The following is a 13,621-nucleotide window of genomic DNA, read 5'->3' on the forward strand; positions in this document are numbered from 1 at the left end:
TAGGTTTCCAGGTGTTTCTTGATTTCTTTTCCCAGTCAGGGCTCCTGTTGATTCCTACACCTTATTGTCTCTCGGATGTTAGGATGTGTGTTTTGGACTAGGTTGCTTGCTTTCCTGATAGTGTAACTCCTCGCCTCCTGTCCAAATGTTCTGTGTCTCTAGCTTCTAGTGGTCTCAGACTTGTTCACTGAACGCAACCAGTTTGAGATGATGTATCTGACGCTGACAGAGCTGCGGAGGGTGCACCCTTCAGAAGACGAGATTCTCGTTCAGTACCTGGTGCCTGCCACCTGTAAGGCGGCCGCCGTCCTCGGAATGGTAAGTGAGAGGTGGTGCAGAGGCAGCCTTGTGTTGGCCACGTGTTGTGGGTGCAGCCTCAGCCTTGGAAGGTCCGTCCTGAACTTCCACAGCCAACATAAGTTGGGAGGATTCGGTTAATGTCGGTGCTTTTCCACAGGTCACCATGGAGCGTGTTGTGGTGGGCAAGCTTCGGTTTGGGGCTCCTGTACCCCTTTTTCCTTCACGTTGTCATGGTGGCCCGTCCCCACAGGAGCTTGGGTTTGTGGGTGGTGGAAGCGTGACTGACTCCTCCTCCACAGCAGCCCCCCACTCTCTTCTCTGATGTACTGCAGACCTCTGTGCTTCCTGGGGACAGTTTGTCACAGTAACCCTGCATTTCTGCCCCCAAAGTCTGGATACTGTAGTCTGTTCTTAGCTTGAGGGCAGACGGCTGCTTCTTCTGAGTGCTTCCTTCTTCTGCCTCAGTTGATCGGGACTCAGCAGTGCAGCGCCACACCCGTTCTCTGTGCGAACACCACCACACAGCATTTCCTCAGCAGACATTACGTTGACACGTGAAAGTACTTATATGTGGGCCCAGCCATTTGTTGAGCACATTAAAGGATGTCAGCTCTGCTGTTAGAGAAAAATAACTCGACTCCACAGTGTGCAGAACTGGTACCTGTTTGCTCTTTGCCATGTAGTGTCAGCCAGTAGTCGTGGTGTTTTTTATTCAAGCGTCTCCTGGAATCCATCTTTGTGATGACAATAGAGACTCATTCATGCAACAAACGCTGAGTGGCTGCCATGTGCTGGGCATTTGGGACCATTGGTGAGTGATGTGGTGGGGCCTGCCCTGGCCCACCTCCCCCACGTCCCATACTCAGTTTTGGCTGTCCTAACAGTGACAATAATACTGTGTGCCACTGCAGCAGCCGCTAGCGTTTGCAGAGCCCTTCCTCCTGCACTTGTACACGGCCCTCTTCACAGTCTGGCGAAGGCAAGGCCCATTCTTATCCGTTTTACAACTGAGGAGGCTGAGGCCAGGGGATTGGCCGACTTGCTCCAGGTCACACAGGACATGGCAGAGCTGGGGTGTGAGTCCTCGTCTGTGACCCAGAGTCCTGACTCACCCCTTTCCCGACTATGCTCATCTATAGAATTTGTCCCTCCAAACCAAGGCTCCAGAGCAGGTATCATCCATCCTGGGTGGCCTGCAGCCCTGGTGCCACCATCTAGGGAGCAGAAACAGTGAGTCCGTTGGCTTTCCTTCTGTGAGCACATCTCTTCAAAGTGTACACCCTCTGGGTGTTGAGAGATATGCAAAGGCAGCTAGACTTGGAGGGGTCCTTTTGTTTTTGTGGGAATTTTCGGCTACTGTGTTCATTTTCATTGTAATTGTGTTTTTGTGCTCAGGCCCAGATTCCCCTAGGCAAATGTTGTGTTGTCAGTAAATCAAATAAGTAATAATCATTTTTTAAGAAGATCCTAAGGCAAGATGACGCATGAACACAGACTCCCCAGTCCTGAGGGGCGCACAGGCGCTTTTCCTGCAGGGCGTCGTCTTTTGTGAAGGTCGTGGCATGCATGCAAATAGTAGTGCAGGCAGTAGCATTCCGAAGCTTGCCTTTCCCTTCGGAGATATTTACCCAATGTTGTGAAATCTGCCTCCCTCACAGCAGATCCTGTGGTGTGTTTTCAGAGGTGGGGAACTGGAGCATGGGTGGGAGCAGTCCTTAAGAAGGTGCCACACAGCTCTGTGGTATGGGGCAGGAGGAGGAGAAAGTCCTCAGCAGAGTGTCACCCCTCAGCCAGACTGCAGGGACAGAGTCCCTGTGGCGGGTCTCATGGCTAGACGGCAAGGAGCAACACAAGCCGTCCACTAGCAGGGTCGCCCCTCCCTGGGTGGGATGGCCTGTAAAATGCAGCGGTTGCTGCTGCTTCTGCCCTGCGAAGGTCTCTTCCCTGACAGAGTGAATCTTAGGTGAAGAACGTGGTGCTGAGTGTTAGATTTCTACTTAACTCCATCATGTTTAGGATGCTAGATGAAATTGATAACATTCTCGTCCAAGTTAGTATAGACTAGTGTTGGGGGTCCCCAAGACCACCCCCGGGTTTTTGCTAGGAGGACTCAAGGGGCTCACATATACTCATGGCTATGATTTATCACACTGAAAAGATACAAAATGAAGTTAGCAAAGGGATAAAGCAAGTTAGGTGAAGTCCAGTGGAAACAGGCGCCAGCTTCCAGGATCTTCTCCTGTGGCATCACACGAGATGCGCTCAATTCCCCCTGCAGCACGTTGTGACAACACCTGTGGCGTGCTGTCCACCAGGGAAGCCCGTCAGAGGCTCAAAACCAGGGCTTTCTTTGGGGGCTGGTCCCATGGGTCCCTGTGCCTGGCACGTGCCCAGCTCTGGACCCCCAGGAGGAAAGGGGCGTCAGCACAGACCGCACTGTTTGTTAGGGTGCTGGGAACCCTCCCGACATGCAGGCTCCCGGACGCCAGCCAAGGGCCAGGCCCGCACAGGCCTCTCAGGGCCCGGCCGTCAGGCTGCGGTCAGAGCTCTTCCACATGCTGCGTCTGCCGTAATGTGAGGTCAGCCCCTTCTTGGCCTCTCCCTTTCCATCGTGGAGCTAGTCTCTGCTTCCCTACCTGTGCTCTAGGACAAGGCAGTGGCAGAACCAGTCAGCCGGCTGCTGGAGAGCACGCTCAGGAGCAGCCATCTGCCCAGCAAGATTGGGGCCCTGCACGGCATTCTCTACGTGCTGGAGTGTGACCTCCTGGACGACACCGCAAAGCAGCTCATCCCAGTCATCAGCGACTATCTCCTCTCCAACCTCAAAGGAGTAGCCCAGTGAGTGGAGCTGGCCGGGGCCTCCCACTTCTGTCTTCCTCCAGGGCTTTTGTCTGGCCAAGGGTGGGGGGGCTTGGAATGGGCTGTGAGAAGAGTGACGTTACATTTCAAAGTGTATGTCAGACCCTGGCCAGATTGTGGGCAGGGGTTAGCAGGAACGCAGGCAGGTACCCTTCTCATGGAGATGGTGACTAAGGTCACTGTGACACCAGGACACTATGGAGTGGCCTGCTGTGTGTGGCTGAGCTTGGCTGTCGTCTCATGTTTTCAGCTGCGTGAACATTCACAGCCAACAGCACGTGCTGGTGATGTGTGCCACTGCCTTCTACCTGATTGAAAACTATCCTCTGGATGTAGGGCCAGAATTCTCTGCATCAGTAATACAGGTGAGCGGCCGCTGGGTGTCTTCCTCTAGAAACGAGACTGGGCGTCCATGCCTTTTCACCCGTGAGATGGTATCATTGGGTCCGTTGTGATTTGGGTGAAGAAGCACAAGCGATGGGAGGCCTGAAATGGTTCTTTGACTCGGAAGTCTTCCTTCTTGTTCAGATGTGTGGAGTGATGCTGTCTGGAAGTGAGGAGTCCACTCCATCCATCATTTACCACTGCGTCCTGAGGGGCCTGGAGCGCCTCCTGCTCTCCGAGCAGCTCTCCCGGTTGGACACAGAATCCCTGGTCAAGCTGAGTGTGGACAGAGTGAACGTGCACAGCCCGCACCGGGCCATGGCGGCCCTGGGCCTGATGCTCACTTGCATGTACACAGGTGAGAGTGGGGCCCGTGGACTGACCCAGGCCCACCTGTGCCGGGCAAGTCAATGTGACTGAGCTCCAGACTGTACGGGTCTCCTGTCCAAGTGAGAAAGTACACTTGTTCGTGGGAGACAGACCACAGGCCCCCCCTCCAGTTCTCAAGGGAGATTCCAGAGCTTAGAGCAGAGGGTGACTGGCTCAAGGTCACATCGCTGTGCAGGTGTCAGAACCAAGCCTGAGGAGCAGGTCTGTGGACTGACCACTGCATCCCATGCAGCTGACCTGGGCTGGGCCCAGGGCTGCTAGGGGCTCTAGGGGCTCATGTCACCTGGTTTCACATCATCTCTAGGAAGTCAGTGAACTCCTGTGTGAGTTCAAAGCACTATCTATAAAGCCTGTCCAGTTTTCCAAATTAAGTAACTACTAAACAATTTTGTTTCAGGGAAGGAGAAAATCAGTCCAGGCAGAACCTCAGACCCCAGCCCTGCCACCCCAGACAGCGAGTCAGTGATCGTGGCTATGGAGCGTGTGTCTGTTCTTTTTGATAGGTAAGAAATGAAGGCTGCCTTTGCCTTGGACTGCCCTGGAACTTCCGCCGGGAGCCGCTGCCTTCATGCGAGTGTGTATCTGTTTGCCTCTTGGTGCCGCCACTGCGGTCCTGCCGGTGCTTCCCACTTGCGCCCTGACTGTGCACGCGCTTCCCCAGGGCTCTGTGTGAGTGGGCAGGCCTCAGACCCCAGCACCGAGGAGTTTGGAGTTGACCAGCTCCAAGGCCATTGCAGTGCTTGCCCCTCTCTCCTGAAGGCGGGGGCAGTACCCAGCAGTGTGGTGGTTTGGGGAGGGGTTCATTAATGAGACGGCTGGAGGGCTGGGCATGGAGCCCTTACCAGTGGCAAAAACGTTCATCAGACACTGCTGCCTTTGTGAGAGAGGGGACCCCCTCCTCCCCAGTCAAAGCAGGCTCACATGTGCACCCTCCAGGGCCGTGGGAGCAGCACAGCCTTTGAGCAGCATTAGAAACGGCTTTAAGAAGCGTCTTCGGGAGACCTTGGTGAAGGTGTTTAAACAGCAAACAGAAGCAACTCTGAGAGACCATGATTAACCCCTGCCTCCCCACACTCTGTTCACTTGTGTCTAGAATTGGCTCTGCTTGCCAGTTCTGCAAAATGGGTTAGGCGCTGTGTTGGGCTTTTTCTCCAGGGCAGGGTGCTAAGTTTTGCCCCAGGCCTCTCAGTCCAGGTGACATGATGTGTCTGTGGTCTGGGGAGGCCGGATCTGCATTGCCTGGCCTATCATCTCCAGTCAACGGGAAGCCATTGGGATTTTCACAAGAGCACACTGGGCAGGACTTTCCCTGTGTCTGCTCTGGCCAGATGAGGTGTTCTGGAAAGCCGAGCATATGTGGTCTGTTTCCCACGTTGCTTCCATTTCTCGCACATTCATCTAGCCGCACCATAGCCAGGTGGTGGGCACGGGCCCACGCTCAGGTCCCTGTCCTCAAAAAGCTCACATGCCAGTGCTGACAAAACAAACATGTCAGCAATGCCATGCAAGCATTCAGCTTGACCACTCTTCAAATACGAGGGGGACACTGGGCTGACAGAGGATAACTCGGCTGCGGATGTCGTCTAGAGTAGCAGCCTTACCCACACTGGGCAACAGCTGGCATCTGTAAGCTGGTGGGTCCGGGCACACCTGGAAGGAGGCTTGGGACCAGTTTCTGGGTCACTTCCGGTGCTTTTTAGTTATATACGTCTTTGCTATGTGTGCTGATAGGAAGTAGCATGCATGATGGCTCTCTTCTATCATCTAGAAGGACACTGCTTGGTGCACATTATAGGATCTGCTGAGGGAGGAATCAACAGGGGAGCATATGGGGTCTGGGTTAGAAAAGAAACGTCCTAGCTGACCGTAGTGCTACAGCGTCAGAATGCGGGACACTAAAAGTTCTTCATGGATGTTTGGACATGGACGAAAACGAGACGTGACGAGGACAGTGTCCTTGTTATGAGTTTTTAAATCTCTTCTGTAATGTCACAGCTCCAAACTATTTCTGCTTATTACTTTACACAACTTTAAGACCCATTTTTGGATTGTTAGCCCCCACACGCTTCATCTGCAGGTCACTAGTGCCATCAACAAATTTGCGGGGGCGGGGGGTTCGCCTATTTGCTCTCATAGTGAATGTTCTAGGAACCCAGCCCAGGACCCGCTTGGAAAGCCCCTGAAGGTCCACGGCACCTCCCAGCCCTAGATCCACATCAGGCTGCCCCGAGTCATCAGCCCAGTTTCAGACAGCAGGCTTTCTGGGGGCAGGGGCAGGGAGCTGCGGGGAGGCGGGGCGAGGCTCTGATCCATGTCCCCTCCTTTTAGGATCAGGAAAGGGTTTCCCTGTGAAGCCAGAGTGGTGGCGCGGATCCTTCCTCAGTTTTTAGATGACTTCTTCCCGCCCCAGGACGTCATGAACAAAGTCATTGGAGAGTTTCTGTCCAACCAGCAGCCGTACCCGCAGTTCATGGCTACTGTAGTGTACAAGGTGAGGGGACAGGGGGCAAGGGAAGCCCCTGAGGTGGGCTGACTCCAGACCTTCCAGACTGGATGCCTTTTACCGCCTGAATGTGTTAACCTAGTGGATTTGCCAGGAGGCCCAATTCCTCCCCTTTGAAAACCAGCAACAGCTCTTTACCCAACATCGGGTGTTGGAATTGTTGTGTTTCCCTCTCCTTCGGGGCTCTCCCTTGGCCTTGATGATCCGGCCTCTTCTCCTTCCCAGGTTTTCCAGACTTTGCACAGCACGGGGCAGTCATCCATGGTCCGGGACTGGGTCATGCTGTCCCTCTCCAACTTTACGCAGAGGACCCCGGTTGCAATGGCCGTGTGGAGTCTCTCCTGCTTCTTCGTCAGCGCTTCCACCAGCCCGTGGGTTTCAGCGATGTATCCTTCCCTGTGTGCTGGCGCCGGGCTGGGGAACATAGCAGCTCCCACTTGGCACTGTCCTTGCAAACTCTTCTGTCACTGTCTGCAAAAACCCTGGTGTCAAGATGACATTTACCTTAAGCCCTGAGAGAGTAAAACATTGACAAGGAAACAGAAAACAGCATGTTCACTGCACTGACTAGGACTGCCCGGGAGGCCAGGCCCAGGGTGTGGCTCTGAGGAGTGGAGGGCAGGGGGGACACAGAGGTCTCTGTGGACCTCCTCCCTATCCACTCGAGGGTTCTGTGCAGCTAGGTATGTCACTGCTGCTGCTGCTTATTGTCCTTTGTCATTGTGCCTTGTATCATCCTCTTGAGTAAAAGGCTTAAGTAAAGATCCAATTCCCACTCCAAAAATGCTGGCTGCCAAAAGGGGAAGTTCCTTTTACGTAACAAGTTCCCCTTTTGGCAGCCTTCCCCTAAGACAGACCACAGAGCCTCTGAGCAGAGGGCTGTCCTGGTGCTGACAGCAGGCCTTGCCTGGCGTGCCTGGGAGGGCCTGGGCAGGGCGGCCATGGTTCTGCCCTCACTCTGGGGAAGCAGGGCTAGCAGGAGCACCAGCTGCCAGTGCTGTGCGGGGAGCCAGGCCAGGTAAGTGCTCCTGAGAGGAACACCCTCCATGCAGGGCTCCGGCCTCCTCACAGCTCTGCCCGGCCCACTCCTGCTCCATTGGGCAGAGCCGGGCTTCCTGCTGCAGAGGGGCGGCATCCTGGGAGCCATTGTAGACTCGCTGGCAAGAGCCAGGGCGGGAGGCAGCTGCTGCTGCTGTCGAGGCCCAGGTGTGCTCTGTCCGCTGCTTGGGTTAGTCTCAGGCCTTCCTGGGCCTGTATCTCAACCTGTATCAAGGAGGGCATTCCCAGGTGGGGATGAGGAGATGCTCTCCCCTCACTTGCAGCCTTGCTCCTTAACTCCCCCACCAGCCTTCCACACGTCATCAGCAGGATGGGCAAGCTGGAACAAGTGGACGTTAACCTCTTCTGCCTGGTGGCCACGGACTTTTACAGACACCAGATAGAGGAGGAGCTGGACCGCAGGGCCTTTCAGTCCGTGTTCGAGGTGGTTGCGGCACCAGGAAACCCGTACCACCGACTGTTGACATGTTTGCGGAATGTCCACAAGGTCGCCACGTGCTGAGCACCCACACGGGGCGGCAGCAAGGCAGCACTGGACCCAGGGCCCTGCCTGCACTGGTGGTGCTAGGCACCACAGGTTCCCCCCTCACGACACCCAGTGGGGGAGTCTGGCAGTGTCCATCCTGGCTGTGTGGCAGACACGCTGTTTTGCAGGGAGGCTGTGTGCAGGGAATATATGCAGTACTGTTCGGGGTTGAGCCTGAGTCCTCACAGGAAGCAAGAGCAGCTGCATTGCTAACCCTTCATGCTGTAGCTAGTATTAAAGGCCGGTTAACCAGGTGTTTATCTTCCTCCTAACGCTGTCACCAGGTTACAGCTGCTCTTGCATCTGGGACAGAAGTAAGTCCTCCGCTCTTGCAGGTTGGCCACTAGCCCCTTTTGCTGTCCCCTAGACAGAAGGTGACGCCATCAGGCTGTTGAGAGCACTTCCCCGAGTCTCCACAGCGAGGCTCAGGAAGCCCTGAGGTGGTGGTCCCACTCCTAGCAGGCTGTGCCTGTGGTACCCAGCGTCTGGACTGAGCGTGTGGTTTGCACTGGGTGGGGTGGCTGGGAGCACGACACCCAGCACCATGCTTCCCTTTCTCTGTTTCTTCTCAGGATTTAAAATTTAATTATATCAGTAAAGAGATTAATTTTAAGGTAACTTTCTATGCCCGTGTAAAGTATGTGCATTGCAAAGTCTGTGCTGCATGCCCAGCCTCCGTGGAAGTGGACAGGAGCTGGTCCCTTTCCCACAGTGACTCCCCGCACCCAACACCTAAGTCCTCCTTAACACGCCGACCACATTTCTGTGGCTCACTGCACCCTTTTCATGCATTCACATTTAATCAAAATTTAGAGGAGTGTTAATGTTCAGATGTCTGTATCAGGAACTCTCTATCCAGCCCCAGTCTAAGGATTGAAAAAGTGCCCACTCAGCTGTCCCGTGTGTAGGAGGTACCTCTCCATGCCCGTTGTAGCTCCTTAGGCTCTGCCACCACCAGTGAAGGATGGCTTCCCTGGCCCTTAGCTGGGCAGGCAAGCCTGCCTGGCCATGAGCAGCCTCTGTCAAGTCCAGAGACGCTGGCTCGGACATCCTCTGCTCTCGTCCCAAGCTAGCTGGCTGGTGCTGGGGTCCACTTCCCACGTGGCCCTCCTGCATGTTGGGGCCCAGATGCGTGCCTGGCCCAGCAGCCCCAAGGGTGTAATGAGCTGATTTGCACCCCTTTTGGTCAAGAGCAAAGCTTGGTGTCCTGGGAACCGCTAGAGAAAGACCCCAGCACCTCTTTGGCCTCCTTACAGCCAAGGAGAGCACAGATCTGTGCCCACTGGACCAGTGATGGGGCTCAACCTGAAGAGGCAGGAATGAGATGGGCCAGGGCAATGACTGGACAGTCCACGGTCCCCTCAGAGCCACTGCTTATTCCCCATGCCCAGGCCCTGGACCAGCTGTCTGTTTCCAGGCCCGCGGTAGCCAAACCATTGAATGCAAACAAGGCTTAGACCATCAGTTGACCTTGCTTAGGAGTGTGTGGGGCACTTATGGGTGAGGCTTTGCTTGCTGTCTGACCGTGGGACCCAGCCAGCACTCTGCCTCCTTCGTCCCCAGAGGCAGCCAGTCACTTGGTCACCAGCACGCTGGTCAGTTTGTCATAAGCTCAAGTGCAGTCAGGGTTTTAGGTATTTCGTATGGTGAACGGACATCATTTTGAAGCTATTTTCCAGAGTCTACAAAGGAGGAGGGGCCTTTTGGCACATGGTTACATGGTTAGTTACCATCACATCTGTCTGGGGGGCCTGATGTCTCCCCGCAATGCACACGGCCAGCTGCCTAGAGACCCCCAAGCTGCCCCCCACTTGCCCCAGAGCTGCTGCTTCCCTTCGGCCCTTTCTTGCTGAAGCACTTTGAGGCCAGCTGGGGCAGGACCTGCCCACTGCCCATGCACACAAGGGAGCTGTGGCGGCCCCTCCTCAGAGCAGCCTTTGGCTTTCCCCGCCGGCCCCCAGCAGAGGCCTCACCAAGCCAGGGTGTGAAAGGTAGAAATGGGTCAGATGTCTGAGCAGGACCTTAAGGGAGGGATGCTACTGAATTTTAGTAGGAAGCAGGAAAGTCACCATTCTCCCTCATTCACTTCGGGCTCCCATTTCTCCTCCTGGCTTTTCCCATAGCCTACTAGAATGTTCGTGAACATGGGAAAGCTTTCAGGACTTTCTGCCCCCGCCCCCTGGGTTATTTCAGCGGCTCTGAGATAGATCCATCACAGGCCGGATGTTGTTCTTGGTTAGATGTTTACACTTGTGAGAAATAACACTGTGAATGTAAAATTGGGAACCCATTCTCTTTAGGATTCCTGTCACTGGGCTCAACTGAGAGTTTAGCTGGCCTTCCCTTGTTTATGACATGACCTAAAACAGTCAGTTGTTAACGAGGGTGCTTGGAGCCCCGCTTTGGCCACAGTGCCACCCCAAAGACTTGCCTGTGCGCCCCAGAGATGGGTATGAGGTTATGAGTGACTTTACCTACGGACGAAGGTATGTGTATGTGCATATGTACATATCTATAATTATATATATATGTTAGAACACAGATATGCAAGGCCTCTAAGAATGGCCGTGTTAGTTCTTGGGAGAAGTTGACTTGTCTTAGACCTGCCACGTGGAGTCGGCTGTGTGACTGAGACATCTAAGAGTGGGGGTCATTTGCTCATTAAAATCCCACTGAGAAAATAGTCCACCCTATCAACTCTGCAGAAGGGATTAAGACTTTATCAAGTTCTTAAAAGTTTACAGCAAGCACCAATCATATATCAATCCAAATGTTGTTGGAAATGTTAATTTGATTGTCAAATTTGGGAGCGTGGGCGGAGGTGGTTTTATTTTCCTGCAGATGATATCAGGAGGGACTTGAATGAACCAGGGTGGAGTTGTGTGGCGATGCACTGAAGTGCATCTTTTCCAGAAACGGGTCTCCCTCCAGCTGACCCCACTGGGTGTGCAGGTGACTTTTCCAGCTGCCAAGTGTCCTTCACTATGTTTTCTCTCTGCTAGCAAATATGTCCCTTCAGGAGGAAAGATTGACACTGGAACACCTCCAGACACCCAGCATGTAGCATCAGACAAAGCCCTGACCGCACACAGACCCCGCCCCCTTCCCTGGGGTCATCTCCGGAGCCTCGGGGCAGCTTCTGCGGAGCTGAAGTGAGCCCTGCTGCTGGCTCAGCTGGGATGGACTCTAAACAGCAGTCACTGAGCTCAGCCAGCTCACAGGCGACACTTCCTTCTCTTGTAGAGGCCACAGTGGACTTGGTTCTGTGTGATTTGGTGGGAGTGGAATGAGTTTCCTCTTGACACCATAAGCGTCCTTCCTAGCATACGTCCTCACTTTGGCTCTTGTCCCTCCCTCTGCAGTGGGGGCCCCACACTGAAGCTACTGGCCAGGGTGAGACTCGGAGTCGTTCCTTCTGGTGGGGCGCTGGGCGGAACGGGAAAGCAACCTGGAGCCGCCAGGGCTCGCTGGGGAGTTTGGGATGGCTTATGTAAGAAGAGGCCTGCCCTGCGCTGTGCCCTGTGCTGCTGGCCTGGGCACGTCCTCGGTAGGGAGGGGCCCACTCAGGTGGCGGTGACAACTGGTTCAGGAGCCACTCTCCCAAATGCACCTGTCACTTTTTAATGCACTTGAAGGAACTCCCTCCTCCAGAGTGCTTCTGGGAGCATCTGGCCTTGGACAGTCACTGCAGAGTTTCTCATTGCAAACTGGGGGTGACTACCGGCGCTGGAAGATCGTGGCTGCATGGACCTGCCACAGGTGGTTCGGCTTTGATCTGAGTGGGGTCCCCTGTCCTTACTTGCTGCTTCCTGCTGTGGCAGAGTGGCTGTCAGCAGGGGTTTGAGGTCACGCTTCACCACCGCTGCTGTCCCCATGGTGCCGGGAGCCAGCAAGGCTGTGATGGGCGCGTGCCGGAGCCTGGCCCAGACCTGACTGTCCACTTCCAAGAGGAGGGAGGAGGACTGACGTGAGATGTATATTTAAATTTTTTAAACTGCTGCAAACATTGTACATCTGAATTAAAGGAAAAAATTAAACCATAAACTGCTGTTTGAGGCCTGCTGTGCTTATGGAGAACCTAGACCCTGCTGAGTGGGAGGCAGAAGCTGGCTGCCACGCCAGCAAACGCCCAACCCCTCAGAGGGCCCCCAGCCAGCTGTGTGTGGCGAAGGTGAGGGAGGGGGCCAGGGCCTGGCTGAGTGCTTCCTGTGAGGACCCCACAGACCATAGTGCGGTGGTCTTTTCTGCCCAGCAGGTATGGGCTGCAAAACTATGTTGCTTAAGTGACTTTGTGATCTTGTCACATGAGGGCCACGTGTATTTCAGCACTGAGTTTCTGCTGCTGTGTTTGGCCCCGGGCCCTGGAGAGGTGGTAAGGGCTGGTACAGGGACTGGAGTGTTCACGTGGGGCCACAACCTGGCTTTTGAGCCCCCCTCATCGCCCAGCTGGCCCCTTCGCCTCATTGGCCGTTGGCACCCGTGCTTCTGGGCTGCAGCGTATGGTGGTGCTGCCCCGTCTGTTGGAACTGGTAAGTTCTTCCCGCTCAAAATACCAGCTCCTCCCAGAAGTCTTCTCAACTGAGCTAATCAGGGCGCTGTTCTGCTTAGCTCTGGGGAGCCCCTCCTCGGGAGCCATGGCGGTCAGTGTTGTAGCAATCTTGGGATGCAGAGATTTTATCCACCAATCTACAGACAAAATCCCTGGGCTTTCGGCTGCTCGGGGTGAGTACTTAGTAAATATTTGCTGAAGTCCCATCATTTCTGATCAGTGGGCGAGAGTGATCTCGCCAGCCCTCAGCAGGGCAACCCCGGAGCCGGCATCACGGTGAGTGCCCAGAGAGATGGGCGAGCACGCGGCAGCCTGGCCCTTGCCCTCGGGGTGCAGCGCTGTGACTGTGCACGCGGGCTTCCCCAATGTCTGTGGCAGCTGTGGGCCCCCTACCCTCTTGCCACAGGACCCCCTTTGGCTGCACAGGGACGGTGACAGAGTGGTCTTGGCCTGCAGACACGGGCTCCTGACTTGGTCCAGGTGCTGAAGGTGCAGACGGCGGGAAAATGCTCCGAAGGCGTTTGGTGGACAGGCCACGTCGGGTTCTGTTCTGACCTCAGTTGCTGCAAACACTTGATGGGGGTCACTTCTTCCCCAATTTGTCTCTTCCTCTGTGACACAACTCGATGGCCTCACCCTTCAGAGCTACCTGAGCCCTACATCCTTGCCCCTGTCCAAGCGAGGACGGCCAGACCCTGGCTGGTGCACCTGAGCACACCTGGCCTACCTGTTATTTCCAGAAAGAAAAGGACCCCAGATCCCCTGGAAAGAAGCAGCCAAGCCCTTGGTGTGAGTGGGTTTGTCTGCAGCATGTACCTCCATTTTTTCAGAGGAAGTGCCTGACCTGAGACCTGAGAGCCCTCCTGGGGGTGTGGGGCGTGCGTGTCTTGGGCCTGGCCCCATCTCGCCCTCAGGGCAGCCTGGCGGTGGGCCCAAGTGCCCCTGGATGAGGGGTTCTGCCAGGGCCCGGGGGCTTGTGGGCACAGAGGTGGACCTGCTCTGTGGAGTCACTGAGACTTCTTTTGGGAAACCATGAGCGTCTCCTCCTGCA

General features: G+C 55.1%; 1 protein-coding gene across 4 annotated transcripts in view; it reads left to right on the forward strand.

Annotated features, from left to right (window-relative positions):
* Positions 1 to 12,070, forward strand: part of HTT (huntingtin) — a 154,784-nt gene extending 142,714 nt beyond the window's left edge. For all 4 annotated transcript variants that reach the window (XM_058546620.1, XM_058546621.1, XM_058546623.1 and 1 more), the window contains 8 exons: positions 163 to 318; positions 2,948 to 3,138; positions 3,410 to 3,524; positions 3,688 to 3,901; positions 4,331 to 4,436; positions 6,262 to 6,424; positions 6,662 to 6,822; positions 7,784 to 12,070. In XM_058546620.1, the coding sequence (XP_058402603.1) occupies positions 163 to 318; positions 2,948 to 3,138; positions 3,410 to 3,524; positions 3,688 to 3,901; positions 4,331 to 4,436; positions 6,262 to 6,424; positions 6,662 to 6,822; positions 7,784 to 7,997 (1,320 nt within the window). In that variant the 3' untranslated portion in view covers positions 7,998 to 12,070. The remainder of the gene's footprint in view (positions 1 to 162; positions 319 to 2,947; positions 3,139 to 3,409; positions 3,525 to 3,687; positions 3,902 to 4,330; positions 4,437 to 6,261; positions 6,425 to 6,661; positions 6,823 to 7,783) is intronic.
* Positions 12,071 to 13,621: the final 1,551 nt, after the last annotated feature.

Source organism: Diceros bicornis, chromosome 8 (genome assembly GCF_020826845.1).
Source record: "Diceros bicornis minor isolate mBicDic1 chromosome 8, mDicBic1.mat.cur, whole genome shotgun sequence".
Lineage (NCBI taxonomy): Eukaryota > Metazoa > Chordata > Mammalia > Perissodactyla > Rhinocerotidae > Diceros > Diceros bicornis.